The following is a 17,544-nucleotide window of genomic DNA, read 5'->3' as shown; positions in this document are numbered from 1 at the left end:
AAATTGTAGCATTATTTTCAGAATATGCTGTATTAATCAAGAGTATCAGTTGTACTGTCAATGCTTTCTTTTAAAGTAAAACTTTTTATCGGCTAAGTTAAACATGTATTGCAGTATACTAGGTTTTCATAACCAGTTTGGGATTGTGTATGTCAGTCTTAACCGCAGTGGCTTGTGTGGGCTATTTTAAATTCTGGGTTAACAATGTTACCTTGTATTTATTTCCTGAAACATACTTTGAAGCAGTTTGATACCTGCTGTTACAGTTAACTGGATTTTCTAACCAATGATGAAGATTATGGTTCCTTACATTTGTGAAAGCCTTTTGAAAATAACACATATGTGAGAGAAACATATGTTATTTCATGCTCAATACAGTGCTGAGAGGTAGATAGGGCAGGTGGTAGTATCTTTTTGACAAAGAAAAGACTAAAAAAAATTCATAATCCCTTGCCAGTGGCATCTAACTTGTCATTACAAAAATTTGGACTATAAGTAAGGTTCCTCAGGTGTTTTTAAAACAATGAAAACAAATTACAAGGAAAGAAATTATGGTTCCTTGATTCTTAGCACCTATTTCAACAGTAGTTGACAGAGTTCCTAAGTCTTTTAGTGTGTTTATCTTTTTAAAAAAAAAATTATAATGATTCAGCCTTCCTGCTCCTGCCCTTTTAAAAAAGATGGTGACTTTTTAAGAATTTAAAATTGAATAGATTTATTTCACATTCAACCAGAAAATTTTAAAAAATGGCACATAAATACACTTCTAAAAATTATGTGATTCAGCCCACTTTTCAGATCCTTAGTGCTTGTATGGTATCTGGCAATATTATTTGGCATTCAGTAAATACTTGAAATGAATTCCTAGGCCTTTGGACTTTGGTAAAGCATCCAAAGTTTACTGGTCTGCATAGTTGATGTTACATTTTTATGTTTCTAGGAAACTTTAATAGTATGTGAATATCTTAGAAAAAATTTTATTGAACTTTGATCTCTAAAATTGATCTATATATACATTTACTGCTCTTGAGGTAGCTTTTACTTTTTAGAGGACTTGAAAGACGTGTGTCTACTTTTTCTTGTTGTCTTGTCACTCTTAAATATACAATCGTTCCCCTGCCCTTACATGTAAAGTTATGCCCTGGGATTCTTTTTTTTTTAATTATTATTAAATTACATACTATTTTCATTTTCTAATTCATGGTAAAATGTAATGCATGGACTTGGCTTTTCAAGTAGGATTAGTTAAAGGGAGAACAATCTAGCTTAGTATCTAAATATTTTTTCAGTTCACGTTCCACTCCCAATTTCCGATTGGCATATTTCCAGTTTTGGTCAGTTGCATTTTTACCCAGCAATCCTGTCAGCTACATCTGATGAAGAATGTGTGAAAAGTATGCTTCTTTAACCTAGCATCTTTGTAATTTAGGAGGGCAGCAGTAGCCACCATAAAAAAGAATGCTACTTTTAATTCTGCTCACCATCTTAAAACAAGGATTTACAACCAAACCCAAGCCTACAAGTGAGGCCATCTTTATATATTGTAGCTTTAATAAGTCAAATGTAGCAGTGTTTTCGTAAACAGATTTTGAAAATCAATCAAATTGTATTTTGGACCTAATGATTCCAGTGTCAAAAACAAAAGCAAATCAGAAACAAAATTCAACAACACAACATGCAGATCAGTTTAACAAATTGTTGATTTTATTTGACAGACATGTATTGAGTATTCATGTGTGTACAAGATATTAGTAAGTATATAAAAGTTGAAAAGACACATTATTTTATCAGCTTTATGAATAATATCAACATGACTAGAGCATCTTGAAATGTCATTCAGGGTGTTATACCCAGCAAGAGTACCTTTCGGACAAGCACTTTTATGACTGTTTCTCATTCTCTTGCTCTTTGTTATTAATGAACATTTTGTCTATTTCAGTTGACCATCAACTTTTAAACATTTAAAAAAATTACTTCTGCACTGCTATGGCAGTATTTCTGAGCCAGCTGAATTGAAAATATTTGGTGGTGTTAAAAAATAAGTGTCTAATTCTCAAATTGATGCTTGTCTTTTTTCACTTACTCCTTTGAATACCAAAGGATTTCCTTGTGTAAAAAGATTTGACTTTTGACTATTCTTTTCATTCCTAAGGTATAGCTAGAATTGTGTAGTTATGTAGCAAGTTATATTCAGTATTCTGCTGCCTAATACTTTTAATGTCTTAAATTAAACATAAGCTCGTAGCACAGTTGTAAATGCTGTAAGGTTAAGTATCTGATTATTTCCTTAATATTTTCTTTACTATGGATTTCCATATTTACACCTTCCATAAGTAAGATATCTCTTATTTAGAGTTAGGAAATCCTTGCTCTTTGGTGGTTTTATTGCCAATGAACCTTTTGGTGGAGAAAGAATAGGCAGAGGAGAATATCAGTTCATCATTTTTCAGTCTTTGAGTTGTTTCATCATCCTCAGCTGACCGTGTGATTTTCTGAGTTATGTGGAACTGGGAGGACAAATTTCACACTAGTGATTATTTGATAGAAATTGCAGTGCTTTCAGAAGTAGAGAATATGCAGCCTTTACATTTGTAAAAATAATTTAGGATAATCTATACATGGTATATACTGAGGGAGAAAAGACCGATCAGTCAGTCATGGCTGGGCTTTTTACACTTTTGCTCACTGTTGTTGATTACCTATCAGTAGATGGTAAAACTATTTAAAATTTCCATGATTGTATAGAGGCTTATTTTTATTTTTTTATTTTTTTACAGTAGAGAAAGTACAGCAACTGTTTTTCACATATAGATTCTTGTAATGGTGGTTATAAGTCCTCACACTAGAACTATAAAAGAAAATGTAGCTTATGAATTTACTGATGAATTTCAGTTGAAGCAGGAATGAACAGATTGGGTTTAAATGGTAACTTTTATTAAGCCAAGAATTGAAATTTTTGTATAATTTGTGCCATGCTCTCTTATTTTACTTCTTGTAATCCAGACAGCTGACCAGTTTTGACTTTGGGTCTAACTACCAATTGTCTTTCATTAAATAAACAATCAAGCAAATGATATCAATACTGGAAAACTAATAATCTTTAGTAATATTGCCTTAATTTAACAGCTCTACCTTAATCATACTCCTCCACCACTGTCCAAGAGTAAGGAGAGAGAAATGGACAAGAAAGATTTGGACAAGTCAAGGGAAAGATCCAGAGAAAGAGAGAAAAAAGATGAAAAGGACAGGAAAGAGCGGAAAAGGGTTTGTAATTTTTAAAAACTAGTTTGGAAAGCTCATTATCATGTACAGTAATGTGTTGCCTTTTTGAAAGTATTAGTTTGTTGCATGGCAATCTTTTAGTGTTTAACTGATATTTTCACCCTAAAGCGTGTTTGAATCTTCTACAGTAATAAGGATCTTCAGCCTAATAATCTCTTCCAACTCTGCTATTTTTCAATGTCATTTTACCAAGTATGTGAAACAACCACAAATATTTTCCAATGCTGGTTAGCTGTGCCCTTCTCGTATAAAAGTAATACTTTAAAACTAAAACATAAACTCTTGATCAATGTAGTTCACAATTCTTGATTCTAGGATCACTCAAATAATGACCGTGAAGTGCCGCCGGACTTAACCAAGAGGCGAAAAGAGGAAAATGGAACAAGTAGGTAGACTTATTAATACTTTTGAAGCAATCATCAAACTGAATTGGAAAAGGATTTCATGATTCTCTTTTATAATTTTAGTGGGGGTTTCAAAACACAAAAGTGAAAGTCCATGTGAGTCTCCTTATTCAAATGAGAAAGACAAAGAAAAAAATAAGTCAAAATCTTCAGGCAAAGAAAAAGGTGGTGATTCATTTAAATCTGAAAAGATGGATAAAATCTCCTCTGGTGGCAAAAAGGTAAATAAGGAAAACAAAGGAACAATATACTTTTCTTAGAAAATTAACCCTTTGATAATTTAGCAAATACTGCTTTTTTAGTAGGCAAGTGGTCTTTTGTTAATTATTTGGGGATGGGAAGATGAGGCATTAGGGGAGTGCAGGTTATCTGGGGAATTCCAGCCAGTTCAGTCCCAAATTACTGGAGGGTACACTTAGTTTATCTTTGTAATGCCTTTCCTCTCCATTCTACTCCCATCTACTTCTGTTCATTGAGTTTCAGCCTTTCATTTTGTGTTTTCTTTTTTTCTCCACCAACAATACTTTTAGTTTCCTTTCATTCATGAAATTAAAATATGGTTACATGTATTCTCCTTGATCATTCCACTGTCATAAAGTATTAATTGTGATTTCAAACATTTTATAATATTTTCTCCTAATTTGTGGTTGCAGTTTGTATTTGATTTTCAAATTAAGTGCAGTGTGCATTCTTTTAGATACTAATGGATGAGATTCAGAATATATCTCATGCATCTGTCATAAAGGAAGCAAGTCATTACTAAAATGTAAAGTGTTTATGAAACATTATTGTTTATATTCAAAATATATGCCATGTATTTATAGTTCTTAAAAGCAGTTTTAGAAAATTATAAGGTGATAGTTTTTAAATTTCTATAAGCTTTAAAAAGGAAGTTGCTCCTTTTAAATAAGTATTTTTTAAATTGAGGTAAAATGCACATAATATAAAATTAACCATTTTAAGGTATACAGTTCAGTGGTCATCATCTGTATCTAGTTCCAAAACATTTTTACCACCGCAAAGGGAAACTCCATACCCATTAAGCAGTCATTCCCTGTTTTCCCCTCCTTTTATCTGCTGGCAACTACTAATCTGTTTTCTGTCTTTGTGGATTTACCAGTTTTGGATATTTCATATAAATGGAATTGTATAATAATGTGGCTTTTTGTGTCTGACTTCTTTCACATAGCAAAATGTTTTTGAGACTCTTCCGTGGTGTAGCATGTATCAATATTTCATTTCTTTATATGGCTAAATATTCCATTGTATGAACATACCACATTTGTTTACCATTTGTCAGTTGATGGACTTTTGTGTCGTTTTCTATTTTTTGGCTGTTGCGAATAGTGCTACTTTAAAGTATTGTTTAAATACCTGTTTTAAATTCTCATGAGTGTATACCCAGGAGCACAATTTCTGGGTTATATGGTAATGCTGTGTTTAACTTTTTGAGGGACTACTAAACTTTTCCACAGTAACTGCACAGTACATTTCCATCAGCATTATATGAGGGTGCCAATATCTCTACATCCTTGCTAATGCTTGTCATTTTCTGTTTTTAAACATTTATTTATTATTATTATTTATTTTTATTATAGCCATCCTAGTGGGTGTGAAGTGGTATCTGTTGTGGTTTTGATTTTGCATTTCCTTAATGACTGATAATATTGAACATCTTTTCATGTGTTTTTTGGCTATTTGTACATATCTTTGGAGAGATCTATTCAGATGCTTTGGCCTTTTATTAATTGGATTGTTTTTTTGTTGCTCAGTTGTAAGGGTCTGATACTAGACCCTTATGAGATATAATTTGCAAATATTTTCTCCCATTCAGTACATTGTCTTTTCACTTTCTCGATAGTGTCCTTTGATGCATGAAAGTTTTTACTTTTGATGAAGTCCAATTTTGTTGGTGTTGATTGTGCTTTTGGTGACATATTAAATAACTTTTTGAAGAAAAATTTATGACTAGTGGGTGATTGAAAAGGGATTTTGAGCTGATTTTTATAGTTGGTTTTCCCTTCCCTGACTAATTCCACCATTCCTTTTAGGAGTCCAGGCATGATAAAGAAAAGATAGAAAAGAAAGAGAAACGGGACAGTTCAGGAGGAAAGGAGGAGAAGAAACAATATCCTTTTCATCTAATTGATACTTTAAATCAGTGTAATGGAAAGCTTTGATACTGGTCATATTTAGAATTTCACCTTTGTAGTAGTATGTGGTCTAAATGCTTAAGAGCTTTTAAGTGGTCTCTCCAGTTAATCCTCTCAAATGTACAAAATGTAGATAGAAGTGGGAGACATTTTTTAACTTCTTTGGTCACTGAGGTTGTTTTATGCCACCAGAGGATTTAGAGCCCCTCTGGCTGTATTATCACTGAGAGGAAGAAAGGGAACAGAGTGCCTTGGGCTAGGGGCATGGGGAATTGAAGGGCAAATGATGCAGCAGATGAGCAGAGCTGGTAGAGTTTGAGGCCACTAGACTGGTCAAAGCCAAGTAGGCCTGCAAGCTGAGGGATTGTACTAAAAGATGGTACACCATTCTTTTTTTCCAAGTTGTTTTCCCTTAATTTGTCATCTACTCATAAGTCCTCGGACAAGCACAGATAATGAAGACTCAATCAAGGTGAGTGTTCTCTTACCTCCTTTTTATTTAAAGAGAAATTTTACAAAATGAGGTCTGATAATGCTGAAGAAACTAGATTCATTTTGTAAGGTACAACTAGAATTTCTCACCTAAATGTAATGACTAGTTCTTTGGGTATAGATGTAAAACAAGATTTGCAGTTATTCTGAGCTATTTTCATTTTAAGCTTGCTGATTAGCTATGCATTTTTTTTAGCACCAAGACGTATCTAAGAACATCAGGCTTTCCCTTCACCACTCATTCCCATCTTCTCAGGATGATAATTACCCTTTTTAAGTGCCTATAGCCCTGTAGGTCATGATGACATCTGCATTTTACAGGTGAAGAAACTGAGACTCTGAGAGGTTAAATTAAAGAGTGTGACAGATACTAGTGGACAGAGCCAATACCTACACATAGATCTTCTTGCCCTTCAGTGTTCTCTGTTCCTTTTGGCTCTTTCATGCAGACATGTTATTCAGAGATTTTTGTTTTAAGTTTTTATGTCTTTTTTTCTACCACTGCCTAAGTTTTGCAAAGCCAAAAAATATGGTCTGTGCTTTTAGTTCTGGAATTTAAAATATGCAGCTTTGTTTTCACAGCCTTATGTGAGAGTTAAAAAGTGTTTTAACCACCTTAGATAAATTGTATGTGGACAGTAATCCACTCTGTCCTACAGAGTGTTCAGAACCTAATATATACACTTTTTTGAGCACTCAAGGTCATAATCTGAATAGTTTTGTGATGTCTTAGGATTATTAGGGTATGTAGGATGATTTGCCCGCTACATTCAGTGGTTCAGAATGGTTGTATTTGAAGCTGTCAACTTTTTTTATAGTCTCATTTTCTTGCTTCCATATTAGCTCTCAATTCTTAATGATATCAAGTATACTTGCTGTCTATACCCTTTCCCTAATATTATTTGCTGCTTCTAATCTTTTACGAAACCAGATAGATTACTAAGGCTTTTTTTACAGTTGTTTAAGAGTGAGAAATGTCTGAGAGCCCATTCTGTATAAGGGTATGAGCTTTAGGGTATAGATTTTGTCATAGTTATTTTACCTGCAGAGCAGGGATTCGAGGGTTCTAGATAGGTAACCTCCTGACTAGAGGCGTGCTTTTTCAGCTTTATTATTCTGTGCTTGTTATCTAAGTAGTAGAGTAGGGTAAAATGAGAACATTTAGAATTTAGTAATTTTTTTTAAATTAGAAATATTGTAAAAGAAATATTATTGCCCATTCTTCAATTCTAGCCACCCCCTACCCCAGCAAATTATAAACTCTTAATCTTTTTCTTTTTAATTCTTTACGTTAACCTTTCTTAGAATTTGGTATTAAGTTTTTTACTTCTTGTTTTCAACTAGTCTCCTTATTAAAGAAAACCAAAAACACCTACATCTTATATATCTTCATTAGAAATGGGCCAACTATAGTCATTGAAAACTTTCACTGTGATTTTATCCATCTCTCTTTACTCAGTACTTAAATATTATTCTTTGATATATGAAGGTTATGCTATAGATTCATTTGAGTTCTTCATATGGGCCATGGTTTTGTACTTTACCTCTCTATATCATCTCTCAGGACCAAAGGCATGAAAAGACTGGCCTGGGTGTTAGATGTTAAGTTGGTGGTCTTGTAGCTGAGCTACTCAATTCAGATACCCTTTTAAGATACATTTAGCTTGATGTTCATCATTTTCAGTTTCTTGTTGACAATTAACTGCACTTTCTTATTGGGTAGACTCTTAGTTTTGTGAGACTCTGGTTGGTAATTTCCTTTTTCTGGCTGTTCTGGCTGCTTCCTATTAGTTATATTCTAGGGTACGTCAAGTCTTTCTATTGTTCTTCCTTTATCTTTAGAAGCCTTATCATTTTCATATTTGCCCCATTTACCTTTAGGCTACTTCAAATCTGCTGTTCCCTGCTCCGTTTTTTTATTTATTTTACATTCTAGAGAAAAGAGAGTTGTTGTGTATGTTGGATTTCTGTGACTCAAAGGTGTCATTAATTGTAAGATTCATTATTGGTTTCTAGAACTGTTCTTTGAGAAGAGTGAATAGAGAAGCTGCATTATTTGTCAGTATCCACCCTGATTTCAGAAACATTAAAATGATCACATTAGAGTTAAGAAAATATAGTGTATAAATGTGACCCAGATTAAATTCCTTCAAAAGTCTTTTATCTTCTTTTCCTGTCTCATAATTTTTGATTGCACAGTTCTTTCTGCTTGTTCTCTATATTTTCTGTTACTTGTTATTGCTAAAGTCTTTATCCAAATTCCTTATCTCTCTTTGATTTAGTCCCTTGAACACTACTAAATGCTTTGCTGTTAACCTTTTCCTCTAATCTTTAAAAATTTCTGCCTATTAAAATTTTCTTTTTAGAACTATCCTTTAACTTCTCAATTTAAATTTCATACATGTGATCCTCAATTCATGAATGTTGAGTTCAGGTGACTTATTGAGAGTCTTTCTATAAACCACATGTTGTGCTAAACTGAGACTTGCTCTCAGACTTTGAGAAGGTCAATCTTCTTGGACTTTATTCTTCATTTCAAAGAACATTAGCAGTTAGCTCTATCCTATCCATCTGTATTTGGAATGTGCTTCGTTTGTATTCTAATCCTTCACTCCAGTGAGGCCTGACATATTTTTGCAGGTCTATCTTTTACCTCCAGTCACATATTTACATGTAACCTAATACTTTTATCCTTTAAACCCAAGGTTGTAAATTCTTAGCCCTTGGGCAGAATATGGCTTGTTAGATGTACCGTTTGGGCCTCACAAGAATATTTAACATTTTTAAAAAGTAGTCACCTTTAAAAACCAGAAGAGTTGACAAAATCCAAATTTCAGTTTCTCTTGAAGAATTGGGACATCTGGCAATATCTTGTCCTGATTTCTGTATGGCAGCAATGAACTAGACCTGCCTAGGTGCTGCTGCCCCTTTATATAGAGAGTGGGTTATTTTTTATAGTTTACCTCAGTCCCCACTTAGCTCACTTAATTTGTTTCCAATATATGCTAACCCCTGTAAACAATCAATTTTGTACATCTTGTTATGAGCCTTGTTTCTTCGGTCCATACTTGGAAACTGACCTCCTAAGCACTCAAAGATTGCTTATTTTGGGACCATATTGCCATGTCTAGGCATAGTCCTAGTTGCTGGTAATATGTGTTGGAGTAGGGAGTGTTGTTAAGTTTCTTTCTCAGTAGTTTCCTATTGCTTATGTGCGTGCATGTACGTGCGCGCGCATGTGTGTGTAGCCTTGCCTACAGAGTCCTAGTCACTGATTCTTCTGTATATGTATGTTACATATCTCTCTTAGAATGTGATCTTGGTGAAAGCAGTAACTTCCATTCCTTCTAATCAAACAGCCAAGTATTTTTTATTACCTACTAAGTTTCTTCTACTCTGTTAACTGTATGTGGGGAACTATGTACACAAAGATTAAGTATATCTCTTTGGGATCGACTTTTTTCACCCTCAAAAAAGAATGTTTAGTTTATTTACAGTGTTTACTAGTACACTGTTTAAAAGGAAGTTGCTTTGTGTGCTGCAGCATATTTTTTTGAGGGCAAGTTTATTATGCTATCATCTGGGTCTGTATGTAGTAATTGTTGAAATTGCACAAAAGTTTTGTTAGATTGAAATGACGGACATAAGCTATGTTTTTCTTCATTATAATCCTTTATACTTTTAAAAGTATTGGGTTTGAGTTCTGTGCACTGATATTCATAGGCACCATACAGGTGGAGAGAACAGGAGGAATTTTCTATTTCCTTTCTTCCACTTAAGGTAGACCAAATATTCACTAAGGTGCTGTGCTGTTTTTTGTCTGGACATAGGCACGAGCACTTACAAAATGCTCCTGTGCCCTGAGCGTGACTATTTTGTACACATGCATTTATCCTGAGAGACACCTCTGAGTATGTTTAGATTCAGGTCAACAAAATCCAGTTTTAACTCTAAGTCACATTTTATCCATGTGAAACATCCCAGGAAGTGTGTTTGCTGTGTTAAGAATTCCTAGGTAGCAATATAGGGATCAATGAAGTAGAAAAGTGAAATTAGGATGGCTGTCCTTATGTCTTTCTCTTATAACTCCTTTCTTCCTCATAAATGTTCATTTGACTTTTTAGCTGTCAACTTCATCCATATATGCCTTTCAACTTGGAGTGTGTGTGTATGAGTGTGAGAGTGAATGAGTGAACGAACTAGCATCATGAAATCCTGACAGCCTCAGACACTGGTAAAAATGAAGGGAACTAAATTCTGGGGTACCTTCTTTGAGGTGATGATGCTTAACCAAAAATAATCTATTAATTCAATGGGCTTGTGTTTTATAGTTTCTCTAAATCAGTTTTTTTTTTGCTATTGAGTCTTCTTTTATAAGAAATCTATAAAGTATTGAAACAAATTAGAAAGTATGTATGTCTTTGTGTGTGTTTCTAAAAGCATACCTCTGATAAGAAGGCTGAATTTATATTTGCCTTTCTTCAATCACCAGTCTAGCTGCTTCTTTCTCCAGACTACCGTAATTTTCAAATTTGCTTCTTGCCGTCACAGCTCTCTATAAAATAATATCATTTAAAATCAGCTGCTTCAACCCTGAGAAGGATATGCTTTGAGGTCATTTCATGACGTTTTCTGATGCCCTGACAAAGGAGTAGGGCATGGTGGAACATAGGCAAGTGACAACCTTACTAATACAGCAGGGCCTATTTCTGGCAAGAAAGAAGAAAACACACACACAGGATGTCTAGATAATTCCCAACAGAAAGTGATGTTTACAAAGATAAATTGTCTTAGCAGAGTGGAGGGCCACTTTTTGTTGCAATGTGTCCTACAAACATGATATTACCAATACAGTTTATAGTACTGATACAGTAGAGGTGTCTAGGGTGGAGGGCAGCCAATTCTGAACTGAGACTGAAGTATAACCCTTTAAGAAACATCAGTTGTCCTAGGTGTAAAAAATGGTAGATCTGTGTGATCCCTTGCGTTTGGAGCCTGTGCTTTATTTACAGTGGTTAAAAGTGGCCCATAGTTTTAAAAAAGTTAAGAAAAAACCTTAGAGAATGTTCCAGTTAATGTGGTATAAACTCATTGTTAATGAGAAAATATGGCTCTGCTGGAAGATAGAGTCCTGAAGGCTGAGTTTGCACTGTTTCATCACTATGTGACTTTCTTCTTGATGGCAGTTTTCTTTCTGAAGTTCACTTTAGGGTGGTTTTCAAGTTTGTAATCCCAACACTTCAGCACTGTTTTATAAATACATTCTGGACACTGCTGAGAGACTGACATCCAGTATCTTCTTTCCACTTGCTCTTGTGCTTGCTGATTTGTCATTCCAGGATATGGACAGACCCCTAAGCTGAAGGTCTCCCAGAGGAGGATGCCAAAGCTACATGCGTCACTCTCAGAACGATATCTCCCATAATTAAGAGCTTCTGGTGCTGTCCATTTAATGGGAATCTGCTTTAAGTCAGAAGATGAATACAAACCACCATCCTCTTAATGAGACATTCCAAAGTCACTGATTTTCAGAACATTATTTTCACCTCCAGGCAGTTTCTTGCAGCAAGGTCCCTGTGTATATAATTTTTACTTGAGATTCGCCATCCAGAAGCAGCATCTAATGAAAATTTCACTGTTTTAGTTCATCCATCTTTCTCAGAAAGGAGAGGAAATCGCCTCCTGGAACAAGTTCTTTAATGATGTAGATAGGCTGTATTTGTGTGTGAACTCTCTTATAAGTTTGACAATATTGGGGTGATTATTGCTTGAAGTTTTTGGCTTCTTGTAAAAATTTTAATTTCAGTTCCTGGGAAAGGTCATCTTTACATGTTTTAACAGCAATAGCATTTTTATCCTTTAATGTACCCTTAAATATCTCGTCAAAACTTCCCTTGCCCAGTGATTCTCCTATTGTGACATCCTCATGATTGAGAACCCATTTCTTATTTGAGTTATACTGATAACATGATACTCTTTATTGGAACATGGACTTTTTTGCCATTTAAAAAATTGCACATAACATAAAACTTGCCATTTTAAAGTGGTTTTTAGTATAGTCACTATGTTGTATAATCATCGCTACTAATTCCAGGACATTTCCATCACCCCAAAGAGAGCCCCACAGTTGTTAGCAATCACTCCCAATTCTCCCCTTTCTCCAGCCCCTGGAAATGATTAATGTACTTTCTGTCTATAGATTTGCCTGTTTTGGACATTTCATAAAAATGGAATCATGCAATATGTGGCCTTTTGTGTCTGGCTTCTTTCACATAGTATCATGTTTTCAAGGTTCACCCATGTCGTAGCATGTATTAGAACTTCATTTCTTTTTATAACTGAATAATATTTCATTGTATGAATGTGTACCACATTTTGTTTATCCATTCATCAGTGATGGATAGGAGCAATGATTTTTAAGTATTAAAATTGTTAAATTCAACATTAGTGTATCCACAGTTATAATTGATAATATCAAGATTATACATGGTGTGAACAGAATGCTGTATAGAAATGATATGTAAATTATTTGTCAGCATTTCATGCAAGTGTGATTATTTTCTAAGGCTCTTCTAGCCCTGGTTTTATGAAATATGTGAATGTAGTATTTTCATCAATAAAGTTTAATGCGTTAAGCATTAGTTTAAAAATTGAATGAGAACAATGTTAGGCAGATAAGTTATTTGCCACATGTTGTAATGATCATGTTTTGAATTAATTTCAATATGCAGTATTTGAAAAATGTCAATACATAAAGGAAAGGAGTATAATTAAGTCAATATATTTTTAAAGCAATTTTTATAATTTAGCAAACATTGCATCTTAATATAAGTCACTATTAAAATCGTGTCCTTGTGAAAAATGTGATGTCATTTTTTTTGTTGATCATGTAAAATTGGTTTCTTTTCATTGCTATGCATTTCGTTTACTTTTGACAAGCTATTTATTGCTTGCCCCTGTGAAATGTTTTACTTGTTTTGATTTAATTTTTTTCCTTCCTCCCCTTCCCCCAACCCCTCCCTCTCTCACAGACAAAATGTTCAGATTTTTTAAAAGTCATCATAGTGTGCCTATCTTTAATGGTTTATGAGAGTGGGCAATAAGTAATACGCAAATATTTCATCCTTTTTTATCCTTATCTAGGGACTCAATTCAAGCCTTTGCTATTGACAGAACTCACTGATTTTTCTTTCTTAAATCTTCCTTCCTCTCCTTTCCCTCCTTCCTTTTTGCCTGCCTGCATGCCTTCTTTCCTCTTTACCTTCTCTCCTTCTGTCATCTCCTGTCCTTTCTCCCTCCCCTCTCCCTCTTTCCTTCCTTCCTTCCTTCCTTCCTTCCTTCCTTCCTTCCTTCCTTCCTTCCTTCCTTCCTTCCTTCCTTCCTATCAATATAATGACTTTGTTTCTTTCAGGTGAGATTGGAATGAAATTGTTCACCTGTGACCAGAAATTTATTTTCCTGAGTAGATTGCCAAGAATTATGAATGAAGAGGGCCCATGTGCATCTCCTTAAATTATTCAGTCATCTGCTTTATTGCTACATGTTGAAACTTAAAATTGTTGAGTTGTGCATTACTGTATTTAACTTGTTGCTTAGTTTCTACATGTTTATTTTCAGTAAATGGCTGAAAGTGTTCACTATTCTATATTTTTAGCACAATGTGCTGCATACAGTTTCCAGCTAGCAAATAAGGTTACATGTGTATGGAATTTCACTTTAGGTTAACTAAATATGCCTGGGTTTAGTTGCCCCCCGCCCCGACTCTGAAATGCTTCCTTTTTATTGTTTGAAATTGAAAATAAATAATTATTGAACCATTTTGAATTTACCTCATTTTAAAACTCAGTTTTAATTTATTATTTGGCCTGTTTTTAATAGTACTCACCAAAAACAAAGTGGGAGCAGTTCTAATGCAATGTGTAGGAATCACTTTATATAGTACATGTACAATATTAAAACCTGTTTAAAAATGAAAAAGGTACCAGCACTTACTTGTCCCTTGCCATTTTTTCTTATAATTATGTTAGAGAAATCTGCAGGGGGGAAATCAAAAGTTAATTGTGTTTTAATTCTACAGCTTCAGGAGCTTTGTATTGCTGAACTTTCGTCTGGAAAAATTTCGCAGTGACATTTTTAAAAGAAAATTTTTTTTATCTACTGAATTCTACCAGTGTAACTTTTTTTCTAAATAAACAATAGTTTTTTCAAATGATTGTATATCATTGTATATATTGTTGCTTATTCAAAATAACTTAGCAAAGATAATTCATTAAGGTTCCTAGCCCTTTCTCTTTTCTGTCTTAGTCCATGAACTATAATATTTTCAAATGACAGCTCATTCAATAATATGAAAAAATCCTATTTGCTCACCTCTGCACCTGGGATAAACAGAAGGGTGAAATCATGTCAAGAATTACCATTTACTCTTCAATTACTTGGAACCAATGATATCTATGCAAATTAATTTTTGAAGAAAAGGACAGCAAAGGTTATAACTTTTAAAAGGATTAGCCAGTGCTGAACATATTTTAGAATTGGCAAAGGGATATAAATCTTGATGGCCCTTTTCAGGTAATTGTAATTGCAAAATTTGATGACCACAGTAATTATTTATGGGAAGTGATCCATTCAGTGACTCTTGAGCATCCGTAATATGCCTGGCATAAAAAGAAATGATACATTTTAGAATGATTTTAACATTGAGGAAATAACTGGTTTACCTTAAAAATCATTTGTCTGAAATACATCCGGGAAGAGCTTATCAGTTGTTACATTGTATTCATATTTTAAATATTACATGATTGGGAGTTTGAATGAGAAAGTTCACTAATTAGCATAGTATCTCTTGTCACCCAAATTATTGAATACAGGTAATCTTTGGTTGTGGCCTTGCTAGAAATTTATTGAGGATGGAAAATGCTAACTTTGGATTTAACTGTGCAAAAATAATTTGTGTTGGAGGTAACAAATCTGTATTTGTGTAGTGATATTTTAAAGCATCTACTCTCTGCTAGGTACAAAGGAGTATTAAGACCTAACTTCTGTACTTAGGTGCTTCTAATATAGCTTGAGAACTTAGAGACAAATGAGTGCTATTAATGGTCGGCAAACTTTTTCTGTAAAGGACCAGGTCACAAATATTTGAGGCTTTGCAGGCTATGTAAACCCAACTGCAACTTCTCAGCTCTGTGATTATATAGCATGAAAGCAGCCATAGATGATATGTTAATGAATGAACATAACTGAGTTCCAGTAAAACTTGATTTACAAAAATCCGTTATAGATAATCCTATAGAGGTTTATTTAACAAATATTTGAGTGACTAATGCACCAAAGGTACAGCCATGAACAAAACAAAGTCCCTATGCCCTCATGGAACTTCCATTAGTCAGTGGAGGCAAACAACAAATATTTAATGTTTGGTAGAGGGAAGTCCTCTGAAGAAAAATAAACCTGGATAAGGAGGTTGGGTGAGGCAGGGCTTACTGCTTTTTATATACAGAGTGATCATGAGGAGTGAAGATAGGCAAAGCAGGACATTTTGTGGCAGTTAACACAGTATGAATATTTTATTACTAAGTAATATGAACAGGAGATATCCCTAATCCTCCACCCATCTTTGAAACTTACATGAAAATCATGTAATGTGCAGGATTTCTCAGGATCTAGGCTCTAAGTGATAGTGGCTGGTGTCTAAGCTTTTGTCTAAGTCATTTTCTAAAGAGGAGTTCTTTAGGTTCATAAATGGACTTGGAGGATTTCTATGGACCTTCTCCCACCCCAGAAGTTGTGGTTTACATGCATTTTGGGGGGTCTGTAGTTTTCACCTGATTCTCAAAAAGATAGATCTAAGGTGGTGAGTTGGTTTTTCTGGGTCTTGTTCCATATAACTCGAACTTTTATAACCCTGAACCTGTCTGTCTCGAGCTGGCGAGAAGTTGGAAGATAGTCATCCATCCTTTGCCTTGTCTAAATGGTAGGGGCAAAAGTTAGAACATCTTGCCTTGTCAAATGATCTGCAAGTGATTTTCAATTTATTGGAAAATTGCTGGTCCATGATATAGGGCCATTTTCTCTTTTGAGGAAGCACTTTAGCCACATATGGCAGAAGTTCTAGTAGCCTTATTTTTTCCCCATTATTTGTTTTATTTCTACCTATTATGTTCCAAAAATGATTTATGGAAAAATGTACAGTACAGTGTTTAAAAAGTAAATGAGAAAATTCGATTTCTGGGTGAAATTAATACCTAAAATGAGGTTAATATACCAAAATGTCATGCGCACCTGGGCTGTTAATTGGCTCCGAGAAACCTGGCAGGCCACACAGGAGAAAGTAATGTATCAGTTAACAGTAATTATAGTGTCCATCAAATAAAAAACCAGTCATGGTGGAGAAGAACATTTTCTGGCAGTGAAGCCCGAAAAACTTTTCATCCTCATAAAGCAGCAGCCCCGCCTTTTCAGTAAATCAAGGGTATGTAAGTATCTTGTAGTGGCCCTAAGTGTCAGCTGATGGCCAACACTTCAACTCATTCTAGTAAGGATATATCTACAATGACACTAAAATATGTAGTCCAGGCATGCAGGTCTCTGATGGTTCGGTTTAGTCCAGGAAAACATTTTTGAGTATTTTGGACAAAGATTCCTCAGCTAGGACTTACGATGGCCTACTTTTTATAAGCATGTTTGTAAAGCTCAGAAACTCACTTGACCATTGTTTCATTCCCATGATAACAACTAACATAAACAAGACTTCTTTAGTTTAAGTGCTGTACCAGGACTTTGATTTTTTTTTAATGGATACTGATCTCTAAGGCTACCTCTTAGATAGAATGAAGCTTATAATATTACAGCTGCTTAATATTCTCTTACCACTTATCAGAAGCATGGTTTAAATGTTTAAGTTTTTAAATTGAAGTAACCATTTTTAGACACACTGTCAAGGTCAACGATTTTGTGTCGAGTTGAGAAAAAAAGAGGAGCTGCTTAAAATATGCTAACTAATGCTAATTGAATACAGAGTATTGTATTTATGATGTAAATTGATATAAATAACAATAGGGATATTGTAAATAGTAACTAAAGGAAGTATGGCAATCTGAGAAGATATACTTTAGGAATAATTACTTTTTGTTCCTGATTCTTAGGTACTGTTTTAAGCTCTAATGACCATTATTTCTATATGGGTCAGGCTAACAGCTTAATTCCTTTGA

The 17,544-nt window shown here is 34.3% G+C and overlaps 1 protein-coding gene and 1 pseudogene across 11 annotated transcripts in view; one reads left to right on the top strand and one right to left on the bottom strand.

The window, feature by feature from the left end:
- The window catches only part of THOC2 (THO complex 2), a 100,095-nt gene extending 85,547 nt beyond the window's left edge, over positions 1–14,548 (top strand). For 8 of the 11 annotated variants that reach the window (XM_016119928.2, XM_016119932.2, XM_016119933.2 and 5 more), the window contains 6 exons: positions 3,127–3,264; positions 3,598–3,667; positions 3,750–3,907; positions 5,738–5,814; positions 6,268–6,311; positions 11,671–12,574. In XM_016119928.2, coding sequence (XP_015975414.2) covers positions 3,127–3,264; positions 3,598–3,667; positions 3,750–3,907; positions 5,738–5,814; positions 6,268–6,295 — 471 coding nt within the window. In that variant the 3' untranslated portion in view covers positions 6,296–6,311; positions 11,671–12,574. Of the gene's footprint in view, positions 1–3,126; positions 3,265–3,597; positions 3,668–3,749; positions 3,908–5,737; positions 6,216–6,267; positions 6,312–11,670; positions 12,575–13,742 lie in introns of those variants that run through there. The other 3 variants (XM_016119929.2, XM_016119940.2, XM_016119938.2) reach the window with 2 other exon arrangements.
- LOC107497744 lies at positions 11,492–14,337 on the bottom strand (annotated as a pseudogene).
- Positions 14,549–17,544: the final 2,996 nt, after the last annotated feature.

This window comes from Rousettus aegyptiacus, unplaced genomic scaffold (genome assembly GCF_014176215.1).
Source record: "Rousettus aegyptiacus isolate mRouAeg1 unplaced genomic scaffold, mRouAeg1.p scaffold_m13_p_9, whole genome shotgun sequence".
In the NCBI taxonomy this organism is placed as follows: domain Eukaryota; kingdom Metazoa; phylum Chordata; class Mammalia; order Chiroptera; family Pteropodidae; genus Rousettus; species Rousettus aegyptiacus.
The sequence above is the reverse complement of the archived record's forward strand: the minus strand, read 5'-3'. Positions and strand labels throughout refer to the sequence as shown.